General features: G+C 54.3%; 1 protein-coding gene and 1 long non-coding RNA gene across 2 annotated transcripts in view; both read left to right on the top strand.

Moving 5' to 3' along the window:
• Window positions 1-14,907: 14,907 nt before the first annotated feature.
• Window positions 14,908-24,724, top strand: part of LOC135192796 (deleted in malignant brain tumors 1 protein-like) — a 157,323-nt gene continuing 147,506 nt past the window's right edge. The window contains 8 exon segments of the mRNA XM_064176179.1: window positions 14,908-15,264; window positions 16,121-16,429; window positions 16,653-16,967; window positions 17,135-17,455; window positions 17,540-17,854; window positions 18,209-18,523; window positions 18,685-18,747; window positions 18,832-19,146. Coding sequence (XP_064032249.1) covers window positions 14,934-15,264; window positions 16,121-16,429; window positions 16,653-16,967; window positions 17,135-17,455; window positions 17,540-17,854; window positions 18,209-18,523; window positions 18,685-18,747; window positions 18,832-19,146 — 2,284 coding nt within the window. The 5' untranslated portion in view covers window positions 14,908-14,933.
• On the top strand, window positions 20,920-22,756 carry LOC135192812 (uncharacterized). Its single transcript, XR_010309038.1, has 3 exons — window positions 20,920-21,061; window positions 21,282-21,434; window positions 22,609-22,756. It is a non-coding gene; the product is annotated as an uncharacterized LOC135192812 (long non-coding RNA).

The raw sequence follows: 24,724 nt of genomic DNA on the forward strand, positions 1-24,724 counted from the left end.
TTTGAAAGATTGGCCCAGAGCTGCTGCTGTCTGCCTGCGGGGTGGGCGGTGGAGCTGGGTGCCTGCCTGAGCTGCCTGGGAGCAGCAGAGCACAAAGACCTGGTGGTGGGAAAGGGACACATGTGGGGACAGCAGGCTCAGGGTCAAGCTGCAGGGCCACGAGAGCCCCTGGTCCCCAGGCACTGTTCCTGCTGGCAGAGACATTTCCATCCTGCCAGTCACAGGTCCCAGTGCAGGAGGGGATGGGAACTGGAGACAGCCCAATATGAGCTAAGCTATCCAAGCTCCCATTCCTTATTGAGAGCATCAGGCTCCAAGTGACAAAGCAGATACTTTCAGTTAGGGTGAGAAGTGTGAACCACACACAGCATCCAAGTGATGCTTTTCCTTAGCATTTAGGTGCATCTAACCATTTGAATATGCAGAATCTTCCCTAACTGCAGTTACTGCCAAAGCATTTTTAGTGCACCTAAGCATTGGAATTTCCATATTCCTCCCAATTCCCTCCTGCTTTGCTCACAGCCCCACAGATGCTGTTTATCAGATGGCTCAAGGACAAATTCTTCACACACAGCACTGTGGTTTTGCTGTGCTTCAATACTCAGAGCTCACATCCAAGGCTTGATGGTACACGCTTCTAGGGGCTTGTGCCCCCCATTTTCCAGCCAGTGCCAAACAAATTCCCCCTTTTCCTTTTTGTGCAATCAAGACCTTGGATGTCAACTTCATGAACTCCTTTCATAATACAAGCAAAACTCTTCCCAATACCACTGACACCAAAACCAACATACCCAAAAATCCTCAGGGCCTCCTCCATTAAGCCTATCAACCAAGGTGATAAATTTCCAAACAGAGATCTTAACCATCCACCAAATGGATTATCATCCCTTACACTTTCTGGAGTATGTTCCTTTAACCATGCCAACTTCCTGTGAATTGACTCGCTATGATCTGACAAGTTGAAGCAACACATTCCTTCCAAGTCCTCACAGCCATGCCCCTGAGCAAGCAAAAGAAACTCAATAGCAGCTCTATTTTGAAGCAAATTGTGCTTAAGACTACTCTGATCATATAATAACTGATTCAGGATATCGGTGGTAACATTAGCTTGTATGGTTGACCAACAGGCTAGTTTCTCTAGCTGCTTTACAGCCTGTGCAGCTGCTACTCCTGGTGCAATAGATGAGGCAAATACTTGTGCTGCAGAGGACCATAGTTCTACATCATCTTTACAGTCATTCTTAAGGCAGTGAAAGGAGCGTTTAGTGTCGCAGATGTATCAGCTGTCCAATATTTCCCCTCAGACTCTCATTGTTCTGGATTGACTTCACAATTCTCAGAGATCTTGATGTTCTCATCACACTCCTTAGCTATGAGTTACCTCGGTCCATTGTGCTTTAAGAACTACAAACCTCTAAATACAGTACAAAGATATGCCCTAGATGTTGCATTCAGGTTATCCTATTAGGCCTTTTCCCGCAGTTCTTCATTTGCTTTAAGAATTTAGGGCAGTGTTTTTTATCCCTTGCAGGGCCCTTGCAAGAGACAAAAGTCACATTGCCATCTCATGCCAATTTGAGTGGGCTTTGGCCTTTACAAAAAGAAGCTAAACTGAATCTATTCCATCAAACCACAATCACTGAAACTCATGAAAATACCCAAATTGGTTAACCATGATCCAAACCTTATAATCCATACACATAGCCATCATTTCAGTACTCCTTTCAAGATCTTGCCATAACTCTGCCATCTGAGCTGGATTTCTGCTCACTGTTAAGAAAAGGACAGGCTAATCATACTCAAGCTGGTCTCCATCTTAATGCTTGTGAATATAAGTGATCAAGCACAAACAAATACAGAAACAAGCACAAACATATTGAGTGCCTAGGCTAACAAACCCATTGATCTTGTCTGCAGAATTTCTTTATACCTGCTTCCTTGTCTTTCTACCCCCTTTTTCCCCCTCTTTTTTTTTTAATCCCAATGCTATCCAGATATACAGAAAAAACCCAAAACCAGAACATCCCATGATATCCCCATATCAAAAAAAATCCCATAATTGTCATATTATAAACTCTTAGCCTTAACTACATTATCTTAGCAGCTTAAAGGTCTAGGACATGAAGGAAATAGGAGAGAAAGCAAAGAAAAGTCAAGCAGTGTGGTACCACAGCACAGTCAGAATCAGCACAGAAGGGAAAATAAGACCCTCCTAGAAATTCTGATGTAATTAGTTGATGTCAATACTCATAGGTAGCAAGATACGAAAATGCAAGTCTGTCACTTTAAGAGTCAAGTCGCTCGACTCCACACCTGGTGTTGTGGAGAGCAGGAATTAATTCATGGCCGAGTCAGGAATTTATCAAAAATAGTTATTTTTTATTTTCCCAAAAACCCACCCCCACAACTATATATACAAAGATTAATTTAGTTTAATAAGCAGATTCAGTCGCTTGAGAATTAAACTACAAGGACACCGTCAATAATCTGACTGTTTTGGAAGTCAGAAGTTGGAAAAGGCCTCAGCTATTAATTAATAGCGGTTTCTTACTAAATTAAGCCAAGCCAAATAACTCACTCAGGCTGACTCCTGCGGTCTGTCTTCCTCTTCTTTACCAGCAGCTGCAGGTGAATCGTTAAGAGGTTGTTAAGGGTCGTTAGGCACACAAAGGTGTCAATAGGAAAGCAAATCCTTGAAGGTCTCTCTGCAGTCCAGGCACAGGGGAGTGTGTGAGCTCAGGCAGACACATACGTCCAGGCACAGGCAAACTCCAAAGCAGGGACCCCAAAGGCGGGAAGTCCCCCAATAGTTATAACCTTCGCTAGACAAAGGGCAGAGTTACCACACCTTAGGCGCGAAAGCGCACGGCCAATCCCAGCCTGGCTCCAGAGCGGGAACTCATGGGGCAGTCCTCCCCCCTTTCACGGCTGCAGGGCAGGCGAGGGGGGAGGGAAACCTGGCGGCTTTTCCCCTTTCCCCTCGAAGTCCAGGCAGGAGAGGAATTTAGGGGTACAGGACTCCAGGACATCCCACTCCAGTGGTAATGAGCATCTTTGTCTAGAACTTGAGTGATAGGTGATCCCCCTTCAATTTAGTAACCTATTAATATATATATATAGCTTAGCCTTTTCCAACATTAACAATATGTATAACACATTAATTGCCCCAACAATATTTAACAATACTTAACAAGGCTTAACAATAGCCCCGAACAGTACTAACAAAGCTACACAGTCAATTTGAAGATTGCTCTGTTCCTGGTAGAGCAACCAAGTTCATAGCAGAGCCTTAGATGCTCATTGGCACCACCCCTATAGAGGGTAGCCTGACAAGCACAGGTTGGCCCACTTGCATCTGGGACAAGGATTTATCCTTAATTCCCCCTGGCACAAGGTCTCTGTCCACTACAGGCTCAGCTGGGCAGAAGGCCTTAATCTTGGGGCTTCCATAGCTTCCCCAACGATTATTGACTGTAAAGACTGCTTGGGCCAAACCCGAGTCCCAGCCACCCTTAGACACATTTGCATGTCTTTTTATCAGGCCATTTGCCCTCTCGACAATGCCATTTGCCTGGGGGTAATACGGGGTATGAAACACCCATTTCACCCCTTCACTACGTGCCCAGTCTTGCACTGAGGTTGCAGTGAAGTGCAATCCATTGTCGCTCTGGATGCACTCAGGCATTGGCAAGATGCCGAACCAGTGTTTGAGAGTCTCAACGGTTTGAGCTCCCGAGGCTGCACTGGTGGCAGTGGCCATGGTTAGACCAGAGACCACTTCTACACCAACCAGTATGTATTTTATTCCATGTGATGGCTTGAGGGGTCCCACATAATCCACCTGCCAGGTGTTCCAGAGACTTTTGTCCTGGCGGATATGCTGGGCTGGTGCAAGGTTTGGGTGGTTGGCCTTCAGCCTTATCTGGCATTGTGGACGGGCTGAAACAATGGTCTCACATGTTGAGAGTGAGACTGGCCATCCCCGAGACCTGCACTCATAGTAGAGATCAGCTTTGCCTGAATGTCCCCTTTTAAGGTGCAACCATTCAGCTAATCTCTCCCAAGCCTTTTCCCCTCTGCCCACTACATGGATACGTGCCAGGTAGTCAGCCTGCTGCTTCCATTTTGCAGCAGGGGTTTCCTTCTTAGAGTGCCCTTTGACCCACCCCACCTTGATAGGTCTCGACCGGCCTATCTCCAGCGGTCTCTGCCAATCTCCAGCTCTCCAGACCTTGGTGCTGCCAATCTCCCATTGATTTGCCTCCCATTGGCAAATCCACTCCGTAGCTCCCTTAAAGGTGGCATAGGTGTCTGTGTAGATGGCTTTGGCACCATTTTCTACAGCTAACATGAGGGCCCGCAGTTCACCCGCTTGAGCACTGCCTTCACCCTCCTCAGTAACAGTCCTGCCTGTACTGATTTCTAAAGCTGCTGCTTTGTAGTGCCACTGTGAGCCCACCCTCTGGGAAGAGGCATCTGTGAACCACACTCCCTCAGTGTCAGAGTCTGTGGTTATCTCTGGAGCTACATCTATTGGAGATGGCGTATAGGGCTGTCCCAGTAAAGTTGTGTCTGGATTTACTGGTTGCTGGAGTTTGGACACCTTGGCCGGGCCCTCTCTTAGAGGCATGAGCTGGGCAATTCCCTCTAAGTAGGCATACCACTTCCTTACAGTGGATTTTTGGGCTACCCCCTCTGGTGGAGTGGATCCCTTGAGAATTGGTTTAAGCAGGAGGAAAGGTCCTTGCACCACAATATCCTGTGTGGTGCGAAGCTTCTCTGCCTCCTTAACAGCCCTTGTAAGGGAAAGGAGCCCCTTTTCCCATTCAGAATACCTCTTCTCTGTGTCCTTGAATGCTGTAGAGGAAAACAACAGGGCTCTAGTGGGGCCTTTAGGTCCCTTCTGATAGATTCCACAATAGGAAGCATGTTCAGAGAAGCCCCATTCTGCCCTTAAGGGGTCCTGTGGGTGTAATGGGCCCAGTTTCTGGTAGGCCTTTAACTCGTCCTTAAGGGTTTTAAGGCTCTCACTGTGTTTTGCTGTCCAATCCCAGGCCCTGTGCTTTTTCAGCAGATCATACAGTGGCCTGGCAATCACCGAGAAGCCGGGAATATGCTTCCTCCAATATCCAAGGGTTCCCCATAACTTCTGCAGTTCCTTTTTGTTCCCGGGAGCTTGGCCCTTTTCAATTTCCTCCAGGGTGTCAGCAGGCACTGCCACTGCTCCTGCTATCCACCAGGCACCAAGGAATTTGATTTCCTGTCCTGGGCCTTGGCACTTGGCAGAGGGGATGTCTAACCCATTCTGGGTCAGCAGTTCCCAGATGGCTTTTGCTACGGAGCCCACCTGGTCTTTGTTGTCCCCACCCACTAATATGTCATCTATATATTGATAAATGACAATGCCTTCTGGGACCTTGATAGTGTCCAGAAGCACTGCCAGTGCATTGTGGGCAATGGTAGGAGAGTGCTTGTACCCCTGGGGTAAACGATTAAAGGTGTACTGAATCCCCTGCCAGGTAAAAGCAAACTGAGGCTTATCCTCCTCTCTCAGGGGAATCATGAAAAACATATCCCGGATGTCCAGGGCAGCCATCCACGAGTGGGATGCAGCCTGAATGGCTGTGACCACTGAGGTCAGGCTAGGCACTGCTGCTGCAAGGGGAGGAATATTAGCATTCAGCTTCCTATAATCTATTGTTAGTCTCCAGCATCCATCCGGTTTTTTAACGGGCCAGACAGGGGAATTGTATGGAGAGTGAGTCCTACAGACTATGTCTCCTCTCCAAGTCAGCAATCACCTCAGAGATGCCTTGTCTGGCTGCTGCAGGTAAAGGGTATTGAGATGCATAGGTGATGCCAGCTTGAGGTAACGCTGGAGCCAACTGCAAGGTGTTTACATGGGCTGTTCTCACCTTCCTTGACTCCACCCCGTAGGCACCGAAGCTCCAAAGAGAGCCGTTTGGAAGATGCCACCTCTTGCCAGCCAGCACATCAAAACCCAATATATTCCCCGGGTAGAGGCTTAAGGCAACTTCCACCAAGGTGCTGCGTTTGTCCCCTGGGAGCCACACCCTTGTTTTAGCTAGGTAGCAGCTATCAGGTGCCCCTGTAACACCTTGTATTCTTATTCTTTTACGGGATGGATGTATCCCCAGGCTCTTTGCCAATTCTAAGTTTAAAACACTAAATTGAGCACCTGTGTCAGTTAGGAATTTTATGGCCCTTCTACTGGGTCCAGTCGGGATTAGGATAAAGGGTTCGTCGTTGTCAGACCACTGACAGATGTTTACAAAGCGGTGACAGAGGCCTGACGCAGTCACCGCCTCATTTAGTTTTTTGACTCCTGCTGGGAAGGCAAGGAAGAGTTAACCTTCCTGCCCGGAGAAGCAGCTGAAACAGTCGCGGGGGGGCTGCCACTTCTGGGCGTGCCACTCCCGGAGCCACCGCTGGGCGTGCCGCTGCCGCTGGCCCTGGGCTTCTGGCGGCTACCTCTGGATTTCGTAGCTGATCTCTGGAGACACTGCACTAAATCCTTCAGCTGCCAATCTGCCAGCTGCTTTAAGACCGTCTTTGGTACCCCTAAAGTCAGGGCTTGTCTATACCAGCTGTTCTTTTCTCTGGGTCTCCAGTCACTCTGTTGGTCTCTGCCCCTTCCCCTCGGGGAGATACCTGCAAGACCCGTCCCCCTGGGGGGGCAGTCCTGCACTGGCCGGACCTGCCTGCGCGGAGTCCTGGAATTTTCTGGGGGAGAAGCACGAGACTGTCTCTCCCCAACCCCTTTTCCTTCAGGAGACCCAAACCCAAACTGCAGCCCATGGGCATTCAAGTCAGTTAACAGTTCAGCCCAAGTCATTACATGCCCTTTAGCATCGTTTTCTGCATTTTTTGCAATCACCTGTTCCATTTTCTCAACATTCCTCATTATTTGGATTTGCAGAGTTGCTGGCAAACCCTTCATAATAGGGTGCAGTCTCTCCGGGTCCACAGGGACATAAAATGGGCAATCGTAATGTCCCTTATCATAGATAGCCTGGACACAGGCAAGTCTGCGGAGAGCAGTGATGAGCTCAGAGGAGCTGGTGACCCTCAGTTCCGTCGGCTCCCCCCGGTAGGCTGGGTGGACGCTGCTTGCCCAGTAAGCTATCTGGGCGGTGAGGTTGTGTGTCCCCTCGGGTTCATGTGTCAGGAGCACATCGTCCCCCCAGTCTCCAGCCGCTTCCTGCGAGTCTAGAAGGAGCCGGTCCCCACCAGCTCGGGACACTCAATACACATAGTCAGCTATTGAGTCCCCAGGATCTCTCGCATATTTGACTTGTAAGTCACTGAGCTGTGCGTCTGTGAACTGCTTTTTGATCACGGTGGTCCCTGCAGTGCCTTTTCTGCCCTTCACGGACTCAGTCCTTATTACAGGCAGCACGTGCTTGTGCACCATGGCGCCCTCCTCACCGGAGCTCTCTTCGCCGCTAGCCACGGGGGAGTCCGGTCGGGCCCTGCGCTTTCTGCGTGGCTTTGAGGCTTTCTGCCGCACCGAGGCATGTGCAGAGGAATTCTCTGAGTCTCTTGCAGAGTCTTTTGTGCCTCGTTTTGGGGAACTCCTCTCCCCCGAAGAGCCCCTCGGGGCGTTCTCTGCCTTTCTCCCCGATTCCCGCGAATCACTCCATTCAAATTCAGACACGGAGACCGAAGAGGTAGTGTCTGCAGGCATTACAAGCCTTTCTTTCATCCGGGCAGTCAGTGCCGCAGTCAGGCTCTTTGTCTGCGCCAGCATGTTCTCCCAGATACTTTGGCTCTTAGCTTTTTCTGCTAATAAATCCTTTTCCAAGGCCTGAATTCTTTTTTCATAGTTTTCAAATTCGGCCAGAGTCTGGGTCACGACTGACCCCAGAACAACAGAGAAATGCTCCTTTGGAGACTCAGGAATCACAGGGTCTGAGCGCTCAGCTAATTTCTCCAGGATTTTCTCCGGATTTTTACAATTTTGCTGAGCCCAAATTAAATCAAGTCCTGTGATTAGGCATCCCTTTTCATGTAGAAATTCTATGATTGAACTACCTTGCATACACTGTGCCATAATGTTGCAGAGGGCAGGAACTGATACGTGGCCGAGTCGAGAATTTATCAAAAATAGATGTTTTTTATTTTCCCAAAAACCCGCCCCCACAACTATATATACAAAGATTAATTTCGTTTGATAAACAGGTTCAGTTGCATGAGAATTAAATCTACAAGGATACCATCAATAATCTGACTATATTGGAAGTCAGAAGTTGGAAAAGGCCTCAGCTATTAATTAATAGCGGTTTCTTACTAAATTAAGCTAAGCCAAATAACTCACTCAGGCTGACTCGTGCAGTCTGTCCTTCTCTTCCTTTCCAGCGGCTGCAGGAATCGTTAAGGGTCGTTAAGGGTCGTTAGGCACACAAAGGTGTGCCTAACAGTAAGGCGAATGCTTGGTCTCTCTGCAGTCCAGGCACAGGGGAGTGTGTGAGCTCAGGCAGACACATACGTCCAGGCACGGGCAAAATCCAAAGCGGGAACCTCAAAGGCGGGAAGACCCCCAATAGTTATAACCTTCGCTAGACAAAGGGCAGAGTTACCACACCTTAGGCGCGAAAGTGCACGGCCAATCCCAGCCTGGCTCCAGCGCGGGAACTCACGGGGCAGTCGCCCCCTTCATGGGGCAGTCCTCCCCCCCTTCACGGCTGCAGGGCAGGCGAGGGGGGGGGAAACCAGGCGGCTTTTCCCCTTTCCCCCCGAAGTCACGGCAGGAGAGGAATTTAGGGGTACAGGACTCCAGGACAGAATCACTCCCCTCGACCTGCTGGCCACACTTCTCCTAATGCAGCCCAGGATCTGGTTGGCCCTCCAGGCTGCAAGTGCACACTGCTGGCTCATGTTGAGCTTCTCGTCCAGCAGCACCCCCACTTGCAGTGTACCTCGCAGCTGTGGCTTCCTGCTAAGGGGCCTGGTGCTGCCGAGAGGCCAAGGGAACCTGGAGCCACAGCAAAGGCAACATTTACATTTTCCATGTCCCTTTCTGAGAATGGGAGGGGAGCAGCAGCCAGACATCTGCTGTGGCTTGGAAAACACAGATCAGCACTGAGGAGAAAAGCCACCCAAGGAGCTGGGGCCGGGCTGGCCACAGGGACGTGAAGAGCTGCAGCCTTGGAGGTGGCATCTGCCCCACATCCCATCCCAAGGCAAACTCCGTGGCCCCTGAGGTGTTGTCTGGAACCCTTTGGCCCTTCTTGGCACTGTGAGTCACAGGAGCTATTGTAGACACCTGCCTCAGGATGAGAATGATCAGCAAAGCAGGCGTCCCACAGCTCCTGCTCCCTGCTAATGAATCCCTCTGGGTGTTGGCCTCCAGAGGCTTTTTGCCAACAGCCTGTGTGGCAATAGCATTGCCTCCATGGTGTATGTAGGGAAACTGAGGCATGCTCAGTGCCTATCTCAATGGTGGAGCTTGGGTTCACCTGCCTTTCCCTGCCCTATTCCTCCTTGGATGTGGAACAGTGTCACAGAGGGGCATTCTGCTGCCTGCGCCGATGGTGGCGGAGAGGAGAAATTAATGAATGAGAGAGGATATTTATAACAATATATCTATTGATAGATATCTATATCTATCAATATTTCATCTCTCCCCACTCCCAACCACTGAACTTTAATATTAATATTTGTTCTGCATGGTTATGAAGACATTATAGGAATACATCAAACATTAACTATTATAACAACCAGCAAACATTCAAACTGTGAACAGAGAGAGCTTTCCCCATGGCTTAATGCCACTTGGGGTCTATTTACTATTTGTCCAGCAAGGGTGAGCTGAAAGCTGTTTTCTGCTTTATGGCAGGAGGCTCAGGGGTGACCTCATTGCTGTCTACAACTACCTGGAGGGACATTGTAGCCAGGTGGGAGGTGGCCTCTTCTCCCAGGCAACCACCAATAGAACAAGGGGACACAGTCTCAAGCTGTGCCAAGGGAGGTCTAGGCTGGATGTTAGGAGGAAGTTCTTCACAGAGAGAGTGATTTGCACTGGAATGGGCTGCCCAGGGAGGTGGTGGAGGCACCGTCCCTGGAGGTGTTCAAGCAAAGCCTGGCTGAGGCACTTAGTGCCATGGTCTGGTTCACTGGATAGGGCTGGGTGCTAGGTTGGACTGGATGATCTCGGAGGTTGTTGCGGAGGACTTTGTCTGGGTTTTGGGGGGATGAAACATGAGGCTGAATTTTTAAAGGGTTTAAACAATTTTATATTATATACACCAGGAATTCCCCTTCCCCAAACTTATTTACAACTACCCCACACAAGTTCTCTGTATGCGGTTGTGAGATTATATTACAGAATGTCTATGCACAACAAATTGGGAAATTAGGAAAGGTTTGAAAGGATTTAGGAAGAGAGTCTGTGGCATGAAAGTGCCACTGGTAGGCTATTGAGAGATTATTCTGGCTTAGATCGAGTTTCTCAGTTACTCACTGGTCGGAGTCAGTTTTGAAGGTCCCAAATATCGTGGATTGGAACAATTCAGGGGTTGTTGGGGCGCGCTGTCTGAGCTTCCACGGGTATGGGCCAAGCTGGGTGCTGGCGTCCGGAGGCTGGTGGATCGGGGCACTGACGAGTCGACTCTATAGCTTCTGTGCATCGGTGCAGTGCGATCAGTGTGTGTGTGTGTGTGAATTTATTGGGGTAATGCAGTGTCTTATATAGTACTCAGAGGAGGTGTACCCAGCCAGAGTGGGGCTGGCACAAGTGGACAATACAGATTGGCTCAAAGTGATGTGTAAGGCACAGATAGGTTATTCCTTATCAAAACAACCTGTGGTTCCACCCCAGGGGGCTGGCAGGGTCAGCCCCCAGCAGATGTGCGGGGATTTCTCACAGTGCCTTCCAGCTCAAGGACCTTTTCCCATAACAAGGTCTCATGTTTACAGTTCATGCCCTGCTGCGGGAGAAATTCTCCCACAGCTGGGAACGGTGGCTGGGAAGGTGGCTGGTGCCATGGGCTTTTGACTCCACGATTGATGGTCCTTGGGCCACAATTCTGTCCAATGAGGGCTTGGCAACAGGCCAGTAAACACAGTCGTTTTGAGGCCTGTGCAACCCTCCACCACATAGGTCTCTTCCAACCTGGTTGATTCTACGATTCTATGATTCTATGATTCTACAGAGGCATTCAAGTATTTACTCAGAATTCTGATTAATCAACAACCACCCTCCAGGGCCACGCCACAGCCTATACGAATGTCCAATTCTCCAGGGTCTCTGCCTGTGGACTTCAAGGCTGGAATGGCAGTCTCTGACCTTATGCTGCTGGATCCTTCTGGATGCTCTGTCCAGGGAATTTGTAGGCAGGATCTCCAGGTGCAGAGGCAGGATTCAGTGCAGCCTGAGCACAGGTCTAACGCTGGCTCCTCAGGCCGATCGAATGCAGACAAGGGTCTGCTCCTGGCAGCCTGTGGCAATGGCACACACCAGGCAATCATATGAAGGCAGGCATAGGTGAGTGCTGCAAGGAAGTATGCAGGCAGGCAATCAGGCAATGTGGGGCAGGCTGCACATGAGACTGTCTACCCCTATTGATTAACTTTGGGCCGAGAGTTAATGGTCTCATTGGCCACTGGAATGACCAATCAGGTTGGCAGTCAGCCAAACCTTACCATACTAGGCAAAAGCTGCAGGCCTGGACTCCAAATATAGGAATCATGTGGGTCTAGCACTAGGCAGGCGCAAGCTGGGTGTGTGAGGGCTTACACAATCAGGTGTCCTGGACAACAGACTTCATGGCCCTGCTCTGTTTCTGCCCCTCTGTGCTCGTTCACCCCTGGTGCAGGCAGAGAGACATGTCCAGGCAGGGCAAGGAATAGATAAGCCTGCATTTGGGCCTCTAGGTCCTCCACAACACCACCCTGAAAGGGGGAGTGCAAAAAGAAAACCTCATATATTTTGAAATTTTTATAACTGCTCTCTTATGGATAACAACAACTGATCATCAGAGGGTTTAATGCCAAGGATTCTTCTGAGAAAAGAGAGAGAAGGAAAAATTGGAACATTCTCTGGTCACATCATACAGAGAGATTCAACACTAGAGAAGGCTGATAGGGCCTAGGGAATCAGTGTGTTTGTGACTGTTCATGCATGTTCACAGGCTTCTGATGGATACCAGCTCAGAGGGCAGATACTCTTAAGAACTTGAAAGGAATGCTGGGATAAGAGTTGTGTTTGCATAGGTCCTCTAGTTATGCAGCAAAGCAGATCTGGAGCATGGCAAGGCAGAGCTTGACGAGGCAGAGCAAAGCACTCTGAGGCAGAGCAGGTTGTTCTCCCTCACCCATATCTATAATCAACCACCCAAGTGTGATGGCTCCATCTGGCCACAGAGATTAGCCAATCAGAATGGCACTTTGCGAATGTCATGTTAGGTGACAGCAGGAGAATGGTTGATCCTTATTTGGGCAAACACAGGCCATGCACCAACAAGTCTGTGCACCTTGTTTCTCCCCAAAGCACTCTGGGTGTCTCCAGGCCTTTTGTCTTCTTTGCTGTGTTGCTGCCCACTTCAGCAGAGAGGGAAGTGGATCATGGGGTCATGTCTGGACAAGCCAGGACATCTCTTAGGCCTATATTGCCCTTCCACAACAATTGGGAATGTCCCTGTGATGTCAGAGGTGCCTGAGCAGACCAGGAGAGACACATCTTGTGTTGGTGCATTTGAGGTCACAGGTGCCTGGAACGTGGTAGGCCAGGAGGAAGCAGCTCTGCTGTGTAGGTGTTTGCAAGGTCACCTGTGACAAGTCAGCAGACAGTGCAGGATCAGGCCCATGGTGCCTGCTGGCCTAGTATCTGACCAGACAAGAGCAGGGCCATGGGGTGTGTGGTGTCTTGTGGGGTCACTGGTGCCTGAGCAGCTGCTGGGTTAAGAGCAGAACAAGAGCTACTGCAGGTATTTGTGAGGTCACTGGTGCCTGAATAGCTGAGGGGCCAGGAGCAGGCTCAGGGCAGGTTTAGGTGTTCTGACATCAGCTGTGTCTGAGTGTTGCATAGGCCAGGAGCAGGCCCCTGGCTTGTAAATGCCCAGCTGGTGATGTCACCAGTGCTGGAGTAAATGTTCAGGCAGGAGCAGGCACAGGGCTGCTGTGGGGGCTGCTGTCAGCAACAGAACATTCAGAGATCTCTCAAAGTGTCCCCTGGGGAGAACCACAAATGGCAGCAGCTCAGCCTGTGCATGGCCCTGTGAGACAGTGAGTGCAGAGGACATGGCAGCAGAAGTCAGAGGGTGTGAGGTCACTGTCAGGACAAGTGCTTAGCATGCAGTGGGGGGCAGCAGGAGCTGTGAGGTCATGTCCCTAGTGGTGGTGTGTAGCTGTGGGGCTGGGTACAGAGCAGAAAGGAGCCACCATGCTGTCACCAGGGTGGTCAGGAGCTGCCTGTGTCTGTGAGGCTAAAGGAGCATCCCCTACAGCCCTGGCTTCAGTAGGCAGGGTTGGGGTGGCTCAGGGGTACAGCAGGGATGTTCCTGGGCAGAGTGCCAGGAGGAAACCACAACTTCCTGCCTGGGTACCGCAGGGGGAGCGCAGGCAGCGCTGCGAGGTGACGTGGGCTGTGGTTTGTGCACCTGCAGCTCCAGCTCCTGATGTGCCTGTGGGGAATAACTGCCCCTTGGTGACATGCTGAGAGTCAGGCACAGGGCTGAGCCTCAGCCTGCAGGTCTGCTGCTGCCAGGGCAGGGACATGTCCCAGCCCCAGCTCCTGACAGGGACTCCCTGTGGGGCTCTGTGCAAGGGATGTGCCAGCAGCACTCCTGGCATGGAGACCTTGCCCAGGACAAGGATCCTTCCCAGCTGCTGCAACCAGCACAGTGGAGGCAGGAGCAAGGGCAGAGGCTGTTGCCTTCCCATCCTGACACAGACCCCACAGCAGCCCCAGCTCCATGGTTCCCACAGCTCAGGAGCAGCTGGACACTTGCCCCTTGGCTTCTAGGATGAGGCCTGTGTAGGAGCTGCTGAGTGCTCCCAGTCCACACAGTGGGGTGCAAGGGGTGACAGAGCCATTTGCCCTGCACAGCCACACTGTCCCAGGACAATCCCCTGCCACAGCCTCCCTGACACCCACAGCAGGACACATCTGTCCCTCATATATGGTCATGAAGGGCGCTGGAGAAGCTCATTGGAGGGCTGGGCTGTGTCGGAGGGGAGCGAGCTGCCGATAGCGTCTGAAAAGTGCTGCTGCTTCGATTGGCTCCTCCTGCAGCTGCTTATCTGCCCCAGAGATAGTTCAGCCTCCCGCAGAGAGAGTTCACCCTCCCAGCATATTTCTTTGTGTGAGTTGCCAGGAGCTGTGCCAGCAGGGCAGGACTCTCAGGATGGGCACAGGAGGACTCCTGCTCACTTGGCTTCTGTGGCTCAAGCTCTGGGTACAGCTGTGCAGGGGTAAGTGCTGCTCCCCTTGTGCCATGGCCTGAGGAAGTTGGGCACCAGCATGGCCATTGGGGAAGGCCTGGGAATGAGGTTTCTTTGCATGTGCCAGTGGGGAGAAAAGCAGAAGGTGCTGCAATCAACCAAGTGTGTGCCTTGCCCTGTGCCTGGCTGGGAGAGGGAGCTGTGGGTCTGGGGCACAGGGCTGTACAGGGTGTGCTGGGTAGGAGAGGAGAGGATTTACTGTGCAGGGCCAGACATCGTGTGAGTTTGAGCCTGGGCAGTGAATGCTGATTTGAGATGAGTTGCACAGCCTGTGGAGTAGGCAATGGCACTGTAGGTCTTGTGCTGCACACCCTCTGTTCCTTGAGCCTGTGAGGAGGAGAGGGAACCTCCCATCTCCCAAGGACAATGCAGGTTGTGGAGAGCTCCTATCCTGGTGACTTAGACAAATTCTGGGCATGGGGAACCTCCAGACCTGCAGTCTGCTGCTCTGAACTCTCCTGACCGTTCCCATGTCTGTGTTTGAAGGAGCTGCAGAGGTGAGGCTGGCAGATGGCGGCAGGCGCTGTGCTGGGAGACTGGAGGTGAAACACGAGGGACAGTGGGGGACTGTGTGTGATGACTACTGGGACATGAAGGATGCTGCAGTGGTTTGTAGACAGCTGCAATGTGGATCTGCTCTGAAAGTTCATTTCAGTCGACGCTTTGAGCCAGGATCTGGCCCCATTTGGATGGATGATGTTAAGTGTGATGGCTCCGAGTCTGCCCTGTCTGACTGCACACACAATGGATGGGGTGAGAACAACTGTGGTCATAATGAGGATGTTGGAGTGACCTGTTCAGGTACATGGATGGGAGGAGCCTGTTCCTCTCCCCTGTTACTGGGAAGGGGGTGGGCAGTTGGCTGTGCCCTGAGGGAAACAAGGGGGCAGTGGAGAAGGGCCCAATGTGGCTGGTGACACTGCTGAGCTGGGGCTGTCCTTGCAGCTTTCCCTGCACCCTGAGGAATGCCTGGTGGAAACTTGCACTGCCTGACCACCACTGTGACTGAGACCACACTTGGTCAGTGTCAGGGGATAGGAGATGAATGCCCACTTGCTCCTGAGGCCACTCACAGCCCAGGAATGGGCACATTTGGGTTGTCCCTTGATAGAAATGAGTCCGCAAAGAAGAGTGACAGCTCTAAGGGGAGAGTCACTGGGATCAGGCAGAAGAACAGGGTGGTCCAAGGCCACATCATCCCTCTTCCAGGGGCACACCCTGAGAGCCAGCACACAAGGATACAACCCTCTTCAGGCTGTGCTGAGCTACTGCCCAGGCACTGCACCCTGAACCAGGCCCTGGCTACCCTGCAACAGTGGGGACTGGGCAGTGCTTGGTGCCTCTCCTTGGTTCCTGTCCTTGCACGTGGGACTTCTCTGCCTGTGTTCTTGTCCTCTCTGCCAACCCAGTGAGGAGGAGTTGTTAGTCTGGCAGTGCCCTCTGATCCTGGCTGAGGTCAACATTCCTGGGCACCTATAAGAGAAGGGGCTGGAGAGCAGCAGGGGCATTGTGTTTGTTAGCCACATCAAGACTCACTGGGAGTGGCAGTGGTGTTTGTGTGGCTCTCGGCTTGTGGTCTCCATGACTATGAGATGGGATGTGGGCATATCAGTGCCCAAGAGTTCTGGAAATTCACAGGGGGCTTTGGTTCCTCCAGGATTTATCCAGCTGGTTGGAGGGGACAGTCCCTGCTCAGGACGGGTGGAAATCCATGATGGGAAGGAGTGGAAACCTCTCTGTGACTCCGACTTTGATTTGAGACCTGCCAACGTGGTCTGCAGGGATCTGTGGTGTGGCACAGCCCTGTCTGTGCATGGGGCAGCTCAGTTTGGAGATTGGGCTGGTCCCATGTGGGACAGAGAACTGCAGTGTGTGGGGAATGAATCTCTTCTTGCCTCCTGCCCCAAGGGATCCCCCAGGACCCAGCCCTGCAGCCATGCAGATGCTGTTGGAGTCACCTGCACAAGTAAGGACTCAGGGTTTTGGGGTTGGACAGCAAGAGTGTGCTGAGGAGGGTCAGTAGGACCTGTGCTGGGCTGGGTGTAAGGGCAGGAGCTGGGATGTGGTTGCCTGCAGCCCTAAGATCAGGCAGCAGGAGGAGGAGGATGGCAGGCTGCCTCTGTGCCCTGGCCTGCAGCTCTGGAGGGTGCAAGAGCAAAAGTCACCCTTTCTATCTTTCTCTGTCCCAGAGTTCACAGGGTTCAGGCTGATGAATGGCAGCAGAGGCTGTGAGGGGAGGGTGGAGGTCCAAGTGCAGGGGACGTGGGGCACCCTCTGTGACTGGCGCTGGGACCTGCTAGACGCCCACGTTCTCTGTCGTCATCTCAACTGTGGCTTTGCTGAGTCCGTTCCTGGAGGAGGCCACTTTGGGAGAGGCACAGGCCCTGTCTGGAGAGACTCCTTCCACTGTGTTGGCACTGAAGCCCAGCTGGGCCAGTGCCCCGTGAGCAGCTTGGGGGCCTCTCTGTGCTCCCATGAGCAGGACGCTGCTGTCATTTGCTCAGGTGAGTGCTGGCCAAATGCTGGCAGAGCTGCAGTCTGCCCTTGCCTGAGGCAGAGCAGGAGAGCTCCAAGGGCCTGCAGTGGTGCCAGAGCGTGGAGATGTGGCACAGGCTGCTGGGCTCCTGGGTGCCCCCAAGGGCTGCTCCAGGGCTGCTCTCCCCAGGCCCAGATGGCTCCGGTTCCCTGCGGCTGGTGGGTGGAGGGAGCCGCTGCGATGGACGAGTGGAGATCTTGCGGCGTGGGACGTGGGGCAGGGTCCTGGCAGAGCAGTGGCACCTGCAGGAGGCCAGCGTGGTGTGCCGGCAGCTGCAGTGCGGAGAGGCAGAGGCAGCCTACCCCCTGCCCAAGGCTGAGAGAGGGCAGGGCCCCGTGGGGCTGCGAGGGGTGCGGTGTGCAGGGCACGAGGCCAGCCTGCAGCTCTGCAACACCTCCCTGCCCCAGAGCGTGCTGTCAGCAGGCATTGCAGAGGATGTGGGGGTCTCTTGCAGCGGTGAGTGGCACTGCCAGGGCCCCCAGGCTGTGTGCTGGCTGGGCAGCAGCCCCTGACAGCAGCTGGGGCTTCTTCCTGCTGCAGGGAGCCGGCAGGTGCGGCTGGCAGAGGGCCGCGGGCGCTGCGAGGGCAGAGTGGAGATCTACTCGCAGGGCAGCTGGGGCAGCGTCTGCGATGACAGCTGGGACCTGGCCGATGCCAGCGTCGTTTGCCAGCAGCTGGGCTGTGGAGGGGCGCTGCAGGCGGTTGGCTCCGCTGGCTTCGGGGCAGGCTCTGGGCACATCTGGCTGGATGGGGTCAACTGCTCCGGGGCCGAAGCTGCTCTCTGGGAGTGCCCGGCAGGGCCCTGGGGGCAGCACGACTGCGGGCACAAAGAGGACGCTGGAGTCATCTGCTCAGGTGTGTGCTGGGAGCTGTGCTGGGAGCACAGTGCCTGGGCAGGCTGGGAAGGGGCAGAGCAATGGACAAGGCTCTTCCTGCTGCCTCTGTGCCCCTGCCCAAGCCAAGCCGGAGGATGCCAATGCACTCAGATGTCCCCTCAGTGCCACTGGGTAACCTGATGAGATCAGCTGTCCTCAGGGCCCAGCAGGGAGTGCAGGGCTGCCTGTTCTTCATGGCCCTTCCCCTGCCTGTCACTTCGAGGGGGTCATGTCATCAGTGACTTTGTCTGGCTGAGGGCCTGGGAGGTGCAGGAGTGTCCCTGCTCCCAGAGCCCCAGACCAGCCTGGTCCCTTCTGAGTCCTTTCCTCCCAGAGTTCGTGGCCCTGAGGCTGGAGAAGAGCAGCAACTGCTCCGGGCGCCTGCAGGTGTTCTACAATGGCACCTGGGGCAATGTCTGCTCCAACTCAATGACTCCCAGAACTGTGTCCCTGGCATGCAAGGAGCTGGGCTGTGGGGACAGAGGATACCTGGATGCAAACCTGCCCTCTGCTAGGGTGTCTGCTGCTGCCTGGCTGGATCGAGTGCAGTGTGGGGAGAGAAACAGCTCCTTCTGGCAGTGTGCCTCTGCTCCCTGGCACCTGCACTCTTGTGAAGACCTGAGAGATGAGACCCACATTATCTGCCATGGTAATTCTGAGATAGATGGGCACCCCCAACCCCCTGCATCCTTCTCCTGGCTGGGCACAGACAAGCACAAAGGCAGGGCCCACAGGGTCCTGTATGTACCCCACTCTCTGCTGGAGCACCCCTGTCCAGCAGCCCTTCCACTGCAGCGTTTCCTTCTGCAGGGAAACGACCAGAAGTGTCTGCAGATCTCTCAGCCCCATGCCCAGACCCCAGGAACTGCACAGGTAGCTGCTCCTCTGCACACCCCTCTCAGCCGGCAGGGCTCTGCCTGCTCTCCTGCTGCCCTGGCAGGGCTCTGCCTTCTCCAGCCAGGGAGAAGATTCGTGCCGTGGGAGGGCAGCACAGGTGCTCAGGCAGAGTGGAGGTCTGGCTGCACGGCTCCTGGGGCACGGTGTGCGACGACTCCTGGGACAGGCAGGATGCCCAGGTGGCATGCAGGCAGCTGGGCTGTGGCCCTGTGCTGTCTGCCCCGGGGGAGGCTGCCTTTGGGGAGGGGACAGGCCCCATCTGGCTGGAGCAGGTGGAGTGCCAGGGCACAGAGCCATCTCTGCAGGAGTGCTGGGCCCGGCCTGGGGACAGCGGTGTCTGCCGGCACAAGGAGGATGCTGCTGTGAGCTGCTCAGGTGAGTGAGGGGCAGGGAGCCCTCTCTGGGCTAGGGGCAAGGAGCTGGGAAAGCATTTTCCCTGTTGGGTGCCTTCATGGCCCCAGAGAGAGCAAGGCCATGGCAGCCTGGTGCCAAGTGGGCAGCAGCTGCTGTCTGGCTGGATGTTCTCCAGCCTCTGTGAGCAGAGCCCTGCTGCCCCCGGGCAGTTCCTGCACTGCCTGTGCCATCTTAGTACAACCTGGAGCAGGGCCCTGTGCTGTGTGCTGGGCAGCCTGAGCAGCCCCACAGGAGGGGCAGTTCTGTTGGCATGTGTCAGGGCTGTTCCCACCTGCACACAGTGTGTCAGAGAGGAGGCTCCCTGCTCCCTGCACAAGCACTCTCTCAGCCCAGCTCTCCTTCTCCTCCCCTGCAGATGCACCCAGCACAGAAGCACCAACCCCCCGAGCAGGTAACCTCTCCGCCCTGCCAGGGCTGCATCTGCCCAGGGCCAGGCTCTGACCCACAGCAGGAGGGAATTGGCTCCTTTCTGGGGGGTGAAATCTCCAAAGATGGCATTGGGGCAGTGGTGTGGGGCTGGGCAGGGCTGTCTCTTCCCCTCTAGGGTCAGAGCTTTCCCTTCGCTCACCCCTGCAGTTGTCTGCACTCAGTGTAGTGGGTTAAGCACTGGGGTGTGCTGGCCACACATTGTCCTTGGCCTGCTGCCGCCCTTGCTCTGCTGCTGCCCATGCAGGGGCCCCTGGGGGCCATCGGACCAGCAGCAGCAGTGTCTCAGTGCCTGTCATCATCTGCATCGTCCTGGGAGCCCTTCTCTGCCTGCTCCTGGCCCTCCTGGCTGGACAAGTGCAAAGTGCCAGGGCTGGGCGCAGAGGTTGGTGCTTCCCCCGTGGTGCCAGGGCAAGATGCCTCCTGAAAGGCCAAGGGTGCTGTGGTGTGGCACTGAGTTGCAAGGGCAGAACAGTGACCAGAGTGTGTGCTGCTGCCTGCCCAGGTGCTTGTGCCGATCCCTGGAGCAGAGAGGGGGCAGCAGCAGGGGCAGAGAACAGGTGGAAGCTTGCCCCAGCACCAGGGACCTAACCCAGGAGCCAGAGGGGCACAAGGGCTGTGCGTGGGGGGAATGTGCAAGGCTGTTGCTGCCTCAGGTCACCTCCTTGGGGACACTGCCAGCATTGAGGAAGTGCCAGTGGTGGCAGAACTCTACTGCAGTACTCTGCTGTGAGGGCAGCCCTGGGCTGTGCCAGGGCAACAGAGCTGGAGGAGCAGAGTGGGGTCCTGAGCCTGCCTGCCTGTTCCTCTGCTAACCCTGGCTCTGTCCCCAGCTGCCCAGGCCCCTTGGGAGCCCTTCCCTCAGGCTGTGTATGAGGAGATTGGCTACAGCACAGCATGGGAGAAGCAGGAGAGGTTCAGTGACTCAGGTGGGTCTGTGTCCATCCTGGGGGACACATCTCCAGGGCTCTTTGCCCTCACCCCTCCACTTACAGATGACTCCTCTATGCCCCTGGCCCATGGTGCCTGCAGTGCAAGGACTGTGAGGTCAGTGGGAAGAGGAGGCAGAAGCTGTGCCTGGAAAAGAAGTTCCTCCTCACCACTTCTGCCTGTCCTAACCAGGGACAACCTCTCTCTGCCTGTCCCTGCAGCCTGGGTGACACCTGAGGGCTGAGGCAAGAGGCTGTCTCAGAGTAGCTGTGGGGCCACTCTGAGATTGGAGTTGTCTTGGGGCATCAGGGTGAGCCCTGAGCCTTTCTCCTCACTCAGCCCTGGCTCAGTGGCTCCCACATCCCCAGCAGCACTGAGCACAAGCCAGGCCAGCAGAGAGCACTCCCATGACACCTCCTGCATCTCTCTACAGGGTCCTATTCAGAGGGGTCCTTGGCCAAGCTGCAGCCCAAGCTTGGTGACAGAGAGGAGGAGGAGAATGGCCTGGAGTCAACAGCAGGTAACGGGGGGCAGGGAGGGGTTTGGTGTCTGCTCCCTGCAGGCAGGTGAAGAGCAGTGGTGCCCCTGAGTGTCATCACAGGAGCTGGGCAGGACATGGGCAGGGCTGCCTTCTGGTGCTGCCAACACCAATGTCTGAGCCCCAAATCTCTGCACTTCCTCCTGTCCCCTGCTCAGCAGGATCTGTCTTCCATCTGATACCAGCACCTCTCTCCTTCCAGATGTCTCTGTGCTGGCTGGAGGTGACCCACTGGATGGCTATGATGATGCCAGGGACATTGCTAACCCTGGGCAGGAGCCTATGTTTAGACAGGGAGCCAGGGAAATGCCCAGGGAGCCAGAGGAAGGATCAGGACCCAGAGATGTGGCTGGAGGTGAGAGGGCAAGAGATTGCTGCTGGTTCCTGGAGTGCCATTCCTGGTGCCAGGTGAATCACCACCAGGCTGGCAGCCCAAGGGGAAAGATGTCCCAGGATTTTTCCTTGGGATATGGGTTTGGTAGTGGGAGCTGAAAGCCTCAGAACTGCTAAGAGGAAGGGAGGAAATTTGTCTCCAAAAGCCCAACAGAAGAAAATTTAGGATGCCTCCCTCTCCCCATATGGAAAATGAGGTAGAAGAGTCAAAGGGATGAAGCACCCAAAGAAACAGCCTCAACATTTATCTGGAAGTTGAAGAGAAAACTTCAGCAATGACTAAAAGGGTGACCTAGGAGAGAGGAAGGCAGCAGGCACAAAGGTGTGCACAAGCCCAGGCTGGGTGGCAGTGGATTCTGCAGCTAGAGCTGGATTGCCCCTTGGATTCAGGAGGTAGCTGGGCTGGCCACGTGCTTAGCTGGCCTCGTGGTTAGCAGAGGCAGCTGCAGCAAGGGAGATGTTGCAAAGGTGAAGGCAGGAAGCAGGAGAGAGGAGGAAGCTCATCTGCCTCTTCAATAGGGTCTTGGAAAGGAATTGGGAGTGGGATAAAGGTTGGCCTGGGTAGTCCTCCCCATGGGAGGGGCCAGGGACACCTGGGTTCAGGTTTCCTAACTCCACCTCTCACCCCAGAGGGGCTTAACCTGGAACAAAGTTGATGCCCAGAACATGAGGGGCATCCTTGTGGGCAATGTGCAGTGGCTGCCTTGCTGCTTGCAGGGGCAAACCTGTGCTGACAGAGCAGTGCTGAGGGCCCTGCAGCTGGGGCAGGCGCCTGTGCCCTGTCCATGCACAGCACAGGCTGTGAGGATGCTGAAGAGCTTTCTTCTGCCCATGCCCCTGAGGACACATGGGGGTGAGAGCACAGCTCAGGGCACAAGGCCCCCTGAGCCCTCAGCCAGTAGAGTCCATCCCTGCCATGGGGCTGGCTGCAGCTGGGAGGGAGGAGAGCTCTGCAGCTGGGAGAGACACAGGCACCAGGAGCTGACTCCCATTCCTAGCAGCAGCAGCAACAGCAGCAGCAGCCAGGCAGTGTCTCTGCTTTTCCTGCCCCACTTTGATGCCTCCACAGTGGTTCCCCTGTCCACTGCTCAGCAGGATGTGTCCCCTCGCTGTCACCAGCTGCTCTCTCCTTTCAGATGGCTCAGTCCTGGCTGGAGGTGACCCAGTGGATGGCTATGATGATGCCAGGGAGATGTCTGCCCCTGCACAGGATCCTGTGTTTAGACAGGGAGACAGGGAAATTCCCAGGGAGCCAGAGGAAGGAGCAGGACCCAGAGATGTGTCTGGAGGTGAGAGGGGAAGAGATTGCTGCTGGTTCCTGGGGAGCCACCCCTGGTTCCAGGGGGAATCGTTGCCAGGCTGAGAGCCCATGGGGAAAGAGGCTCCAGGTTCCTCATTGAGATCTGGATGTGGGAGAGAAAGCTGAAAGCCTTAGAACTGCAAGGACAAAGGGAGAAGTTTGATGCCCACAAGAGGGACACCACTTTGGCTAATGTCCAGTTGCTGTCTTGCTGCTTGCAGGGGCAAACCTGCGCTCACAGAGCAGTGCTGAGGGCACCGGAGCTGGGACAGATGCGTGGGCCCTGTCCCTGGAGAGCACAGGCTATGATGATGCTGAAGAGCTGCCTGCTGCACATCCCCCTGAGGACACATGGGGGCCACAGAACAGCTCCCTGAGAATCATAGAATCAACCAGGTTGGAAGAGACCTCCAAGATCATCCAGGCCAACCTAGCACCCAGCCCTATTCAATCAACCAGACCATGGCACTAAGTGCCTCATCCAGTCTTTTCTTGAACACCTCCAGGGACAGTGCCTCCACCACCTCCCTGGGCAGCCCATTCCAATGGGAAATCACTCTCTCTATGAAGAACTTCCTCCTAACATCCAGCCTAGACCTGCCCTGGCACAACTTGAGACTGTGTCCCCTTGTTCTGTTGCTGGTTACCTGGGAGAAAACGCCACCCCCAACCTGGCTACAATGCCCCTTCAGGTAGTTGTAGACAGCAATAAGATCACCCCTGAACCTCCTCTTCTCCAGCCTAAATAGGCCCAGTTCCTTCAGCCTCTCCTCATAGGGTTTGTGTTCCAGGCCCCTTACCAGCTTTGTTGCCCCTCTCTGGACATGTTCCAGCACCTCAACATCTCTCTTGAATTGAGGGGTCAGCAGGGCCCATCCCTACCATGAGGCTAAGAGAGATCTGAAGCGGGAATGCTCTGTGCAGCTGGGAGAGACACAGGCACCAGGAACCAGTTGCTACTGCCAGGAGCAGCAGAAGCAGCAGGACAATGCTTCTGCTTTTCCTTCCCCTCTCTGATGCCTCCACACTGGTTCTGATTAAAAGCCTTTGGAAGATTGGCCCAGAGCTGCTGCTGTCTGCCTGGGGGTGGGGGTGGGTGCCTGCCTGAGCTGCCTGGGAGCAGCAGAGCACAAAGACATGGTGGTGGGGAAGGGACACATGTGGGGACAGCAAGTTCAGGGTCATGCTGCAGGGCCACGAGAGCCCCTGGTCTCCAGGCACTGTTCCTGTTGGCAGAGACATTTCCATCCTGCCAGTCACAGGTCCCAGCAGCAAAGGTTCTCTGTGATGCTCCCCAGGGAGTGCTGTGCTTGGGAGTGGGTCTGGAAGAGGGAGTGGAGGGGGTGGCAAAAGCTGTCTGGGTGAGGATGATCCTGGAGACAAGGCAAAATCACAGAACCACAAAACCTTAGAGGTGGAAGGGACCTCCAAACCTCACCCAGTCCAAGCCCAGTGCCAGAGCAGGATCACCTGGAGTAGGTCGCACAGGAACACATCCAGGAGGGTTTTGAGTGTCTCCAGAGGAACAGACTCCACAAGATCTCTGAGGAGCCTGTTCCACTTTTTTGTCTCCCTCACAGTGAAAAAGTTTGTCCTTCTGTGGAACCTCCTCTGCTGCAGCTTGCAGCCATTGCCCCTTGTCCTGTGCTTGGACATCACTGAGCAGAGTCTGGCTCCATCCTCCTGACACTGCCATGCACAGCCATAGAAGCATGACCGAGGGCACCTCTCTGTCTCCTCCTCTCTGAGCTGAACAGAGCCAGCTCCCTCAGCCTGTCCTCAGCAGGGAGAGCTTCACTGCCTCAATCATCTTTGTGGTTCTGCACAATCAGTTCCCTGAGGTCCCTCTTGAACTGAGTGGCCCAGAACTGAGCACAGTATTCCAGATGTGGTCTCAACAGGGTAGAGGAGAAAGGGAGGAAAACCTCTCTCAACCTTTAGCCACATCCCTT

This window comes from Pogoniulus pusillus, chromosome 44 (assembly GCF_015220805.1).
Source record: "Pogoniulus pusillus isolate bPogPus1 chromosome 44, bPogPus1.pri, whole genome shotgun sequence".
Classification (NCBI taxonomy): Eukaryota; Metazoa; Chordata; class Aves; order Piciformes; family Lybiidae; genus Pogoniulus; species Pogoniulus pusillus.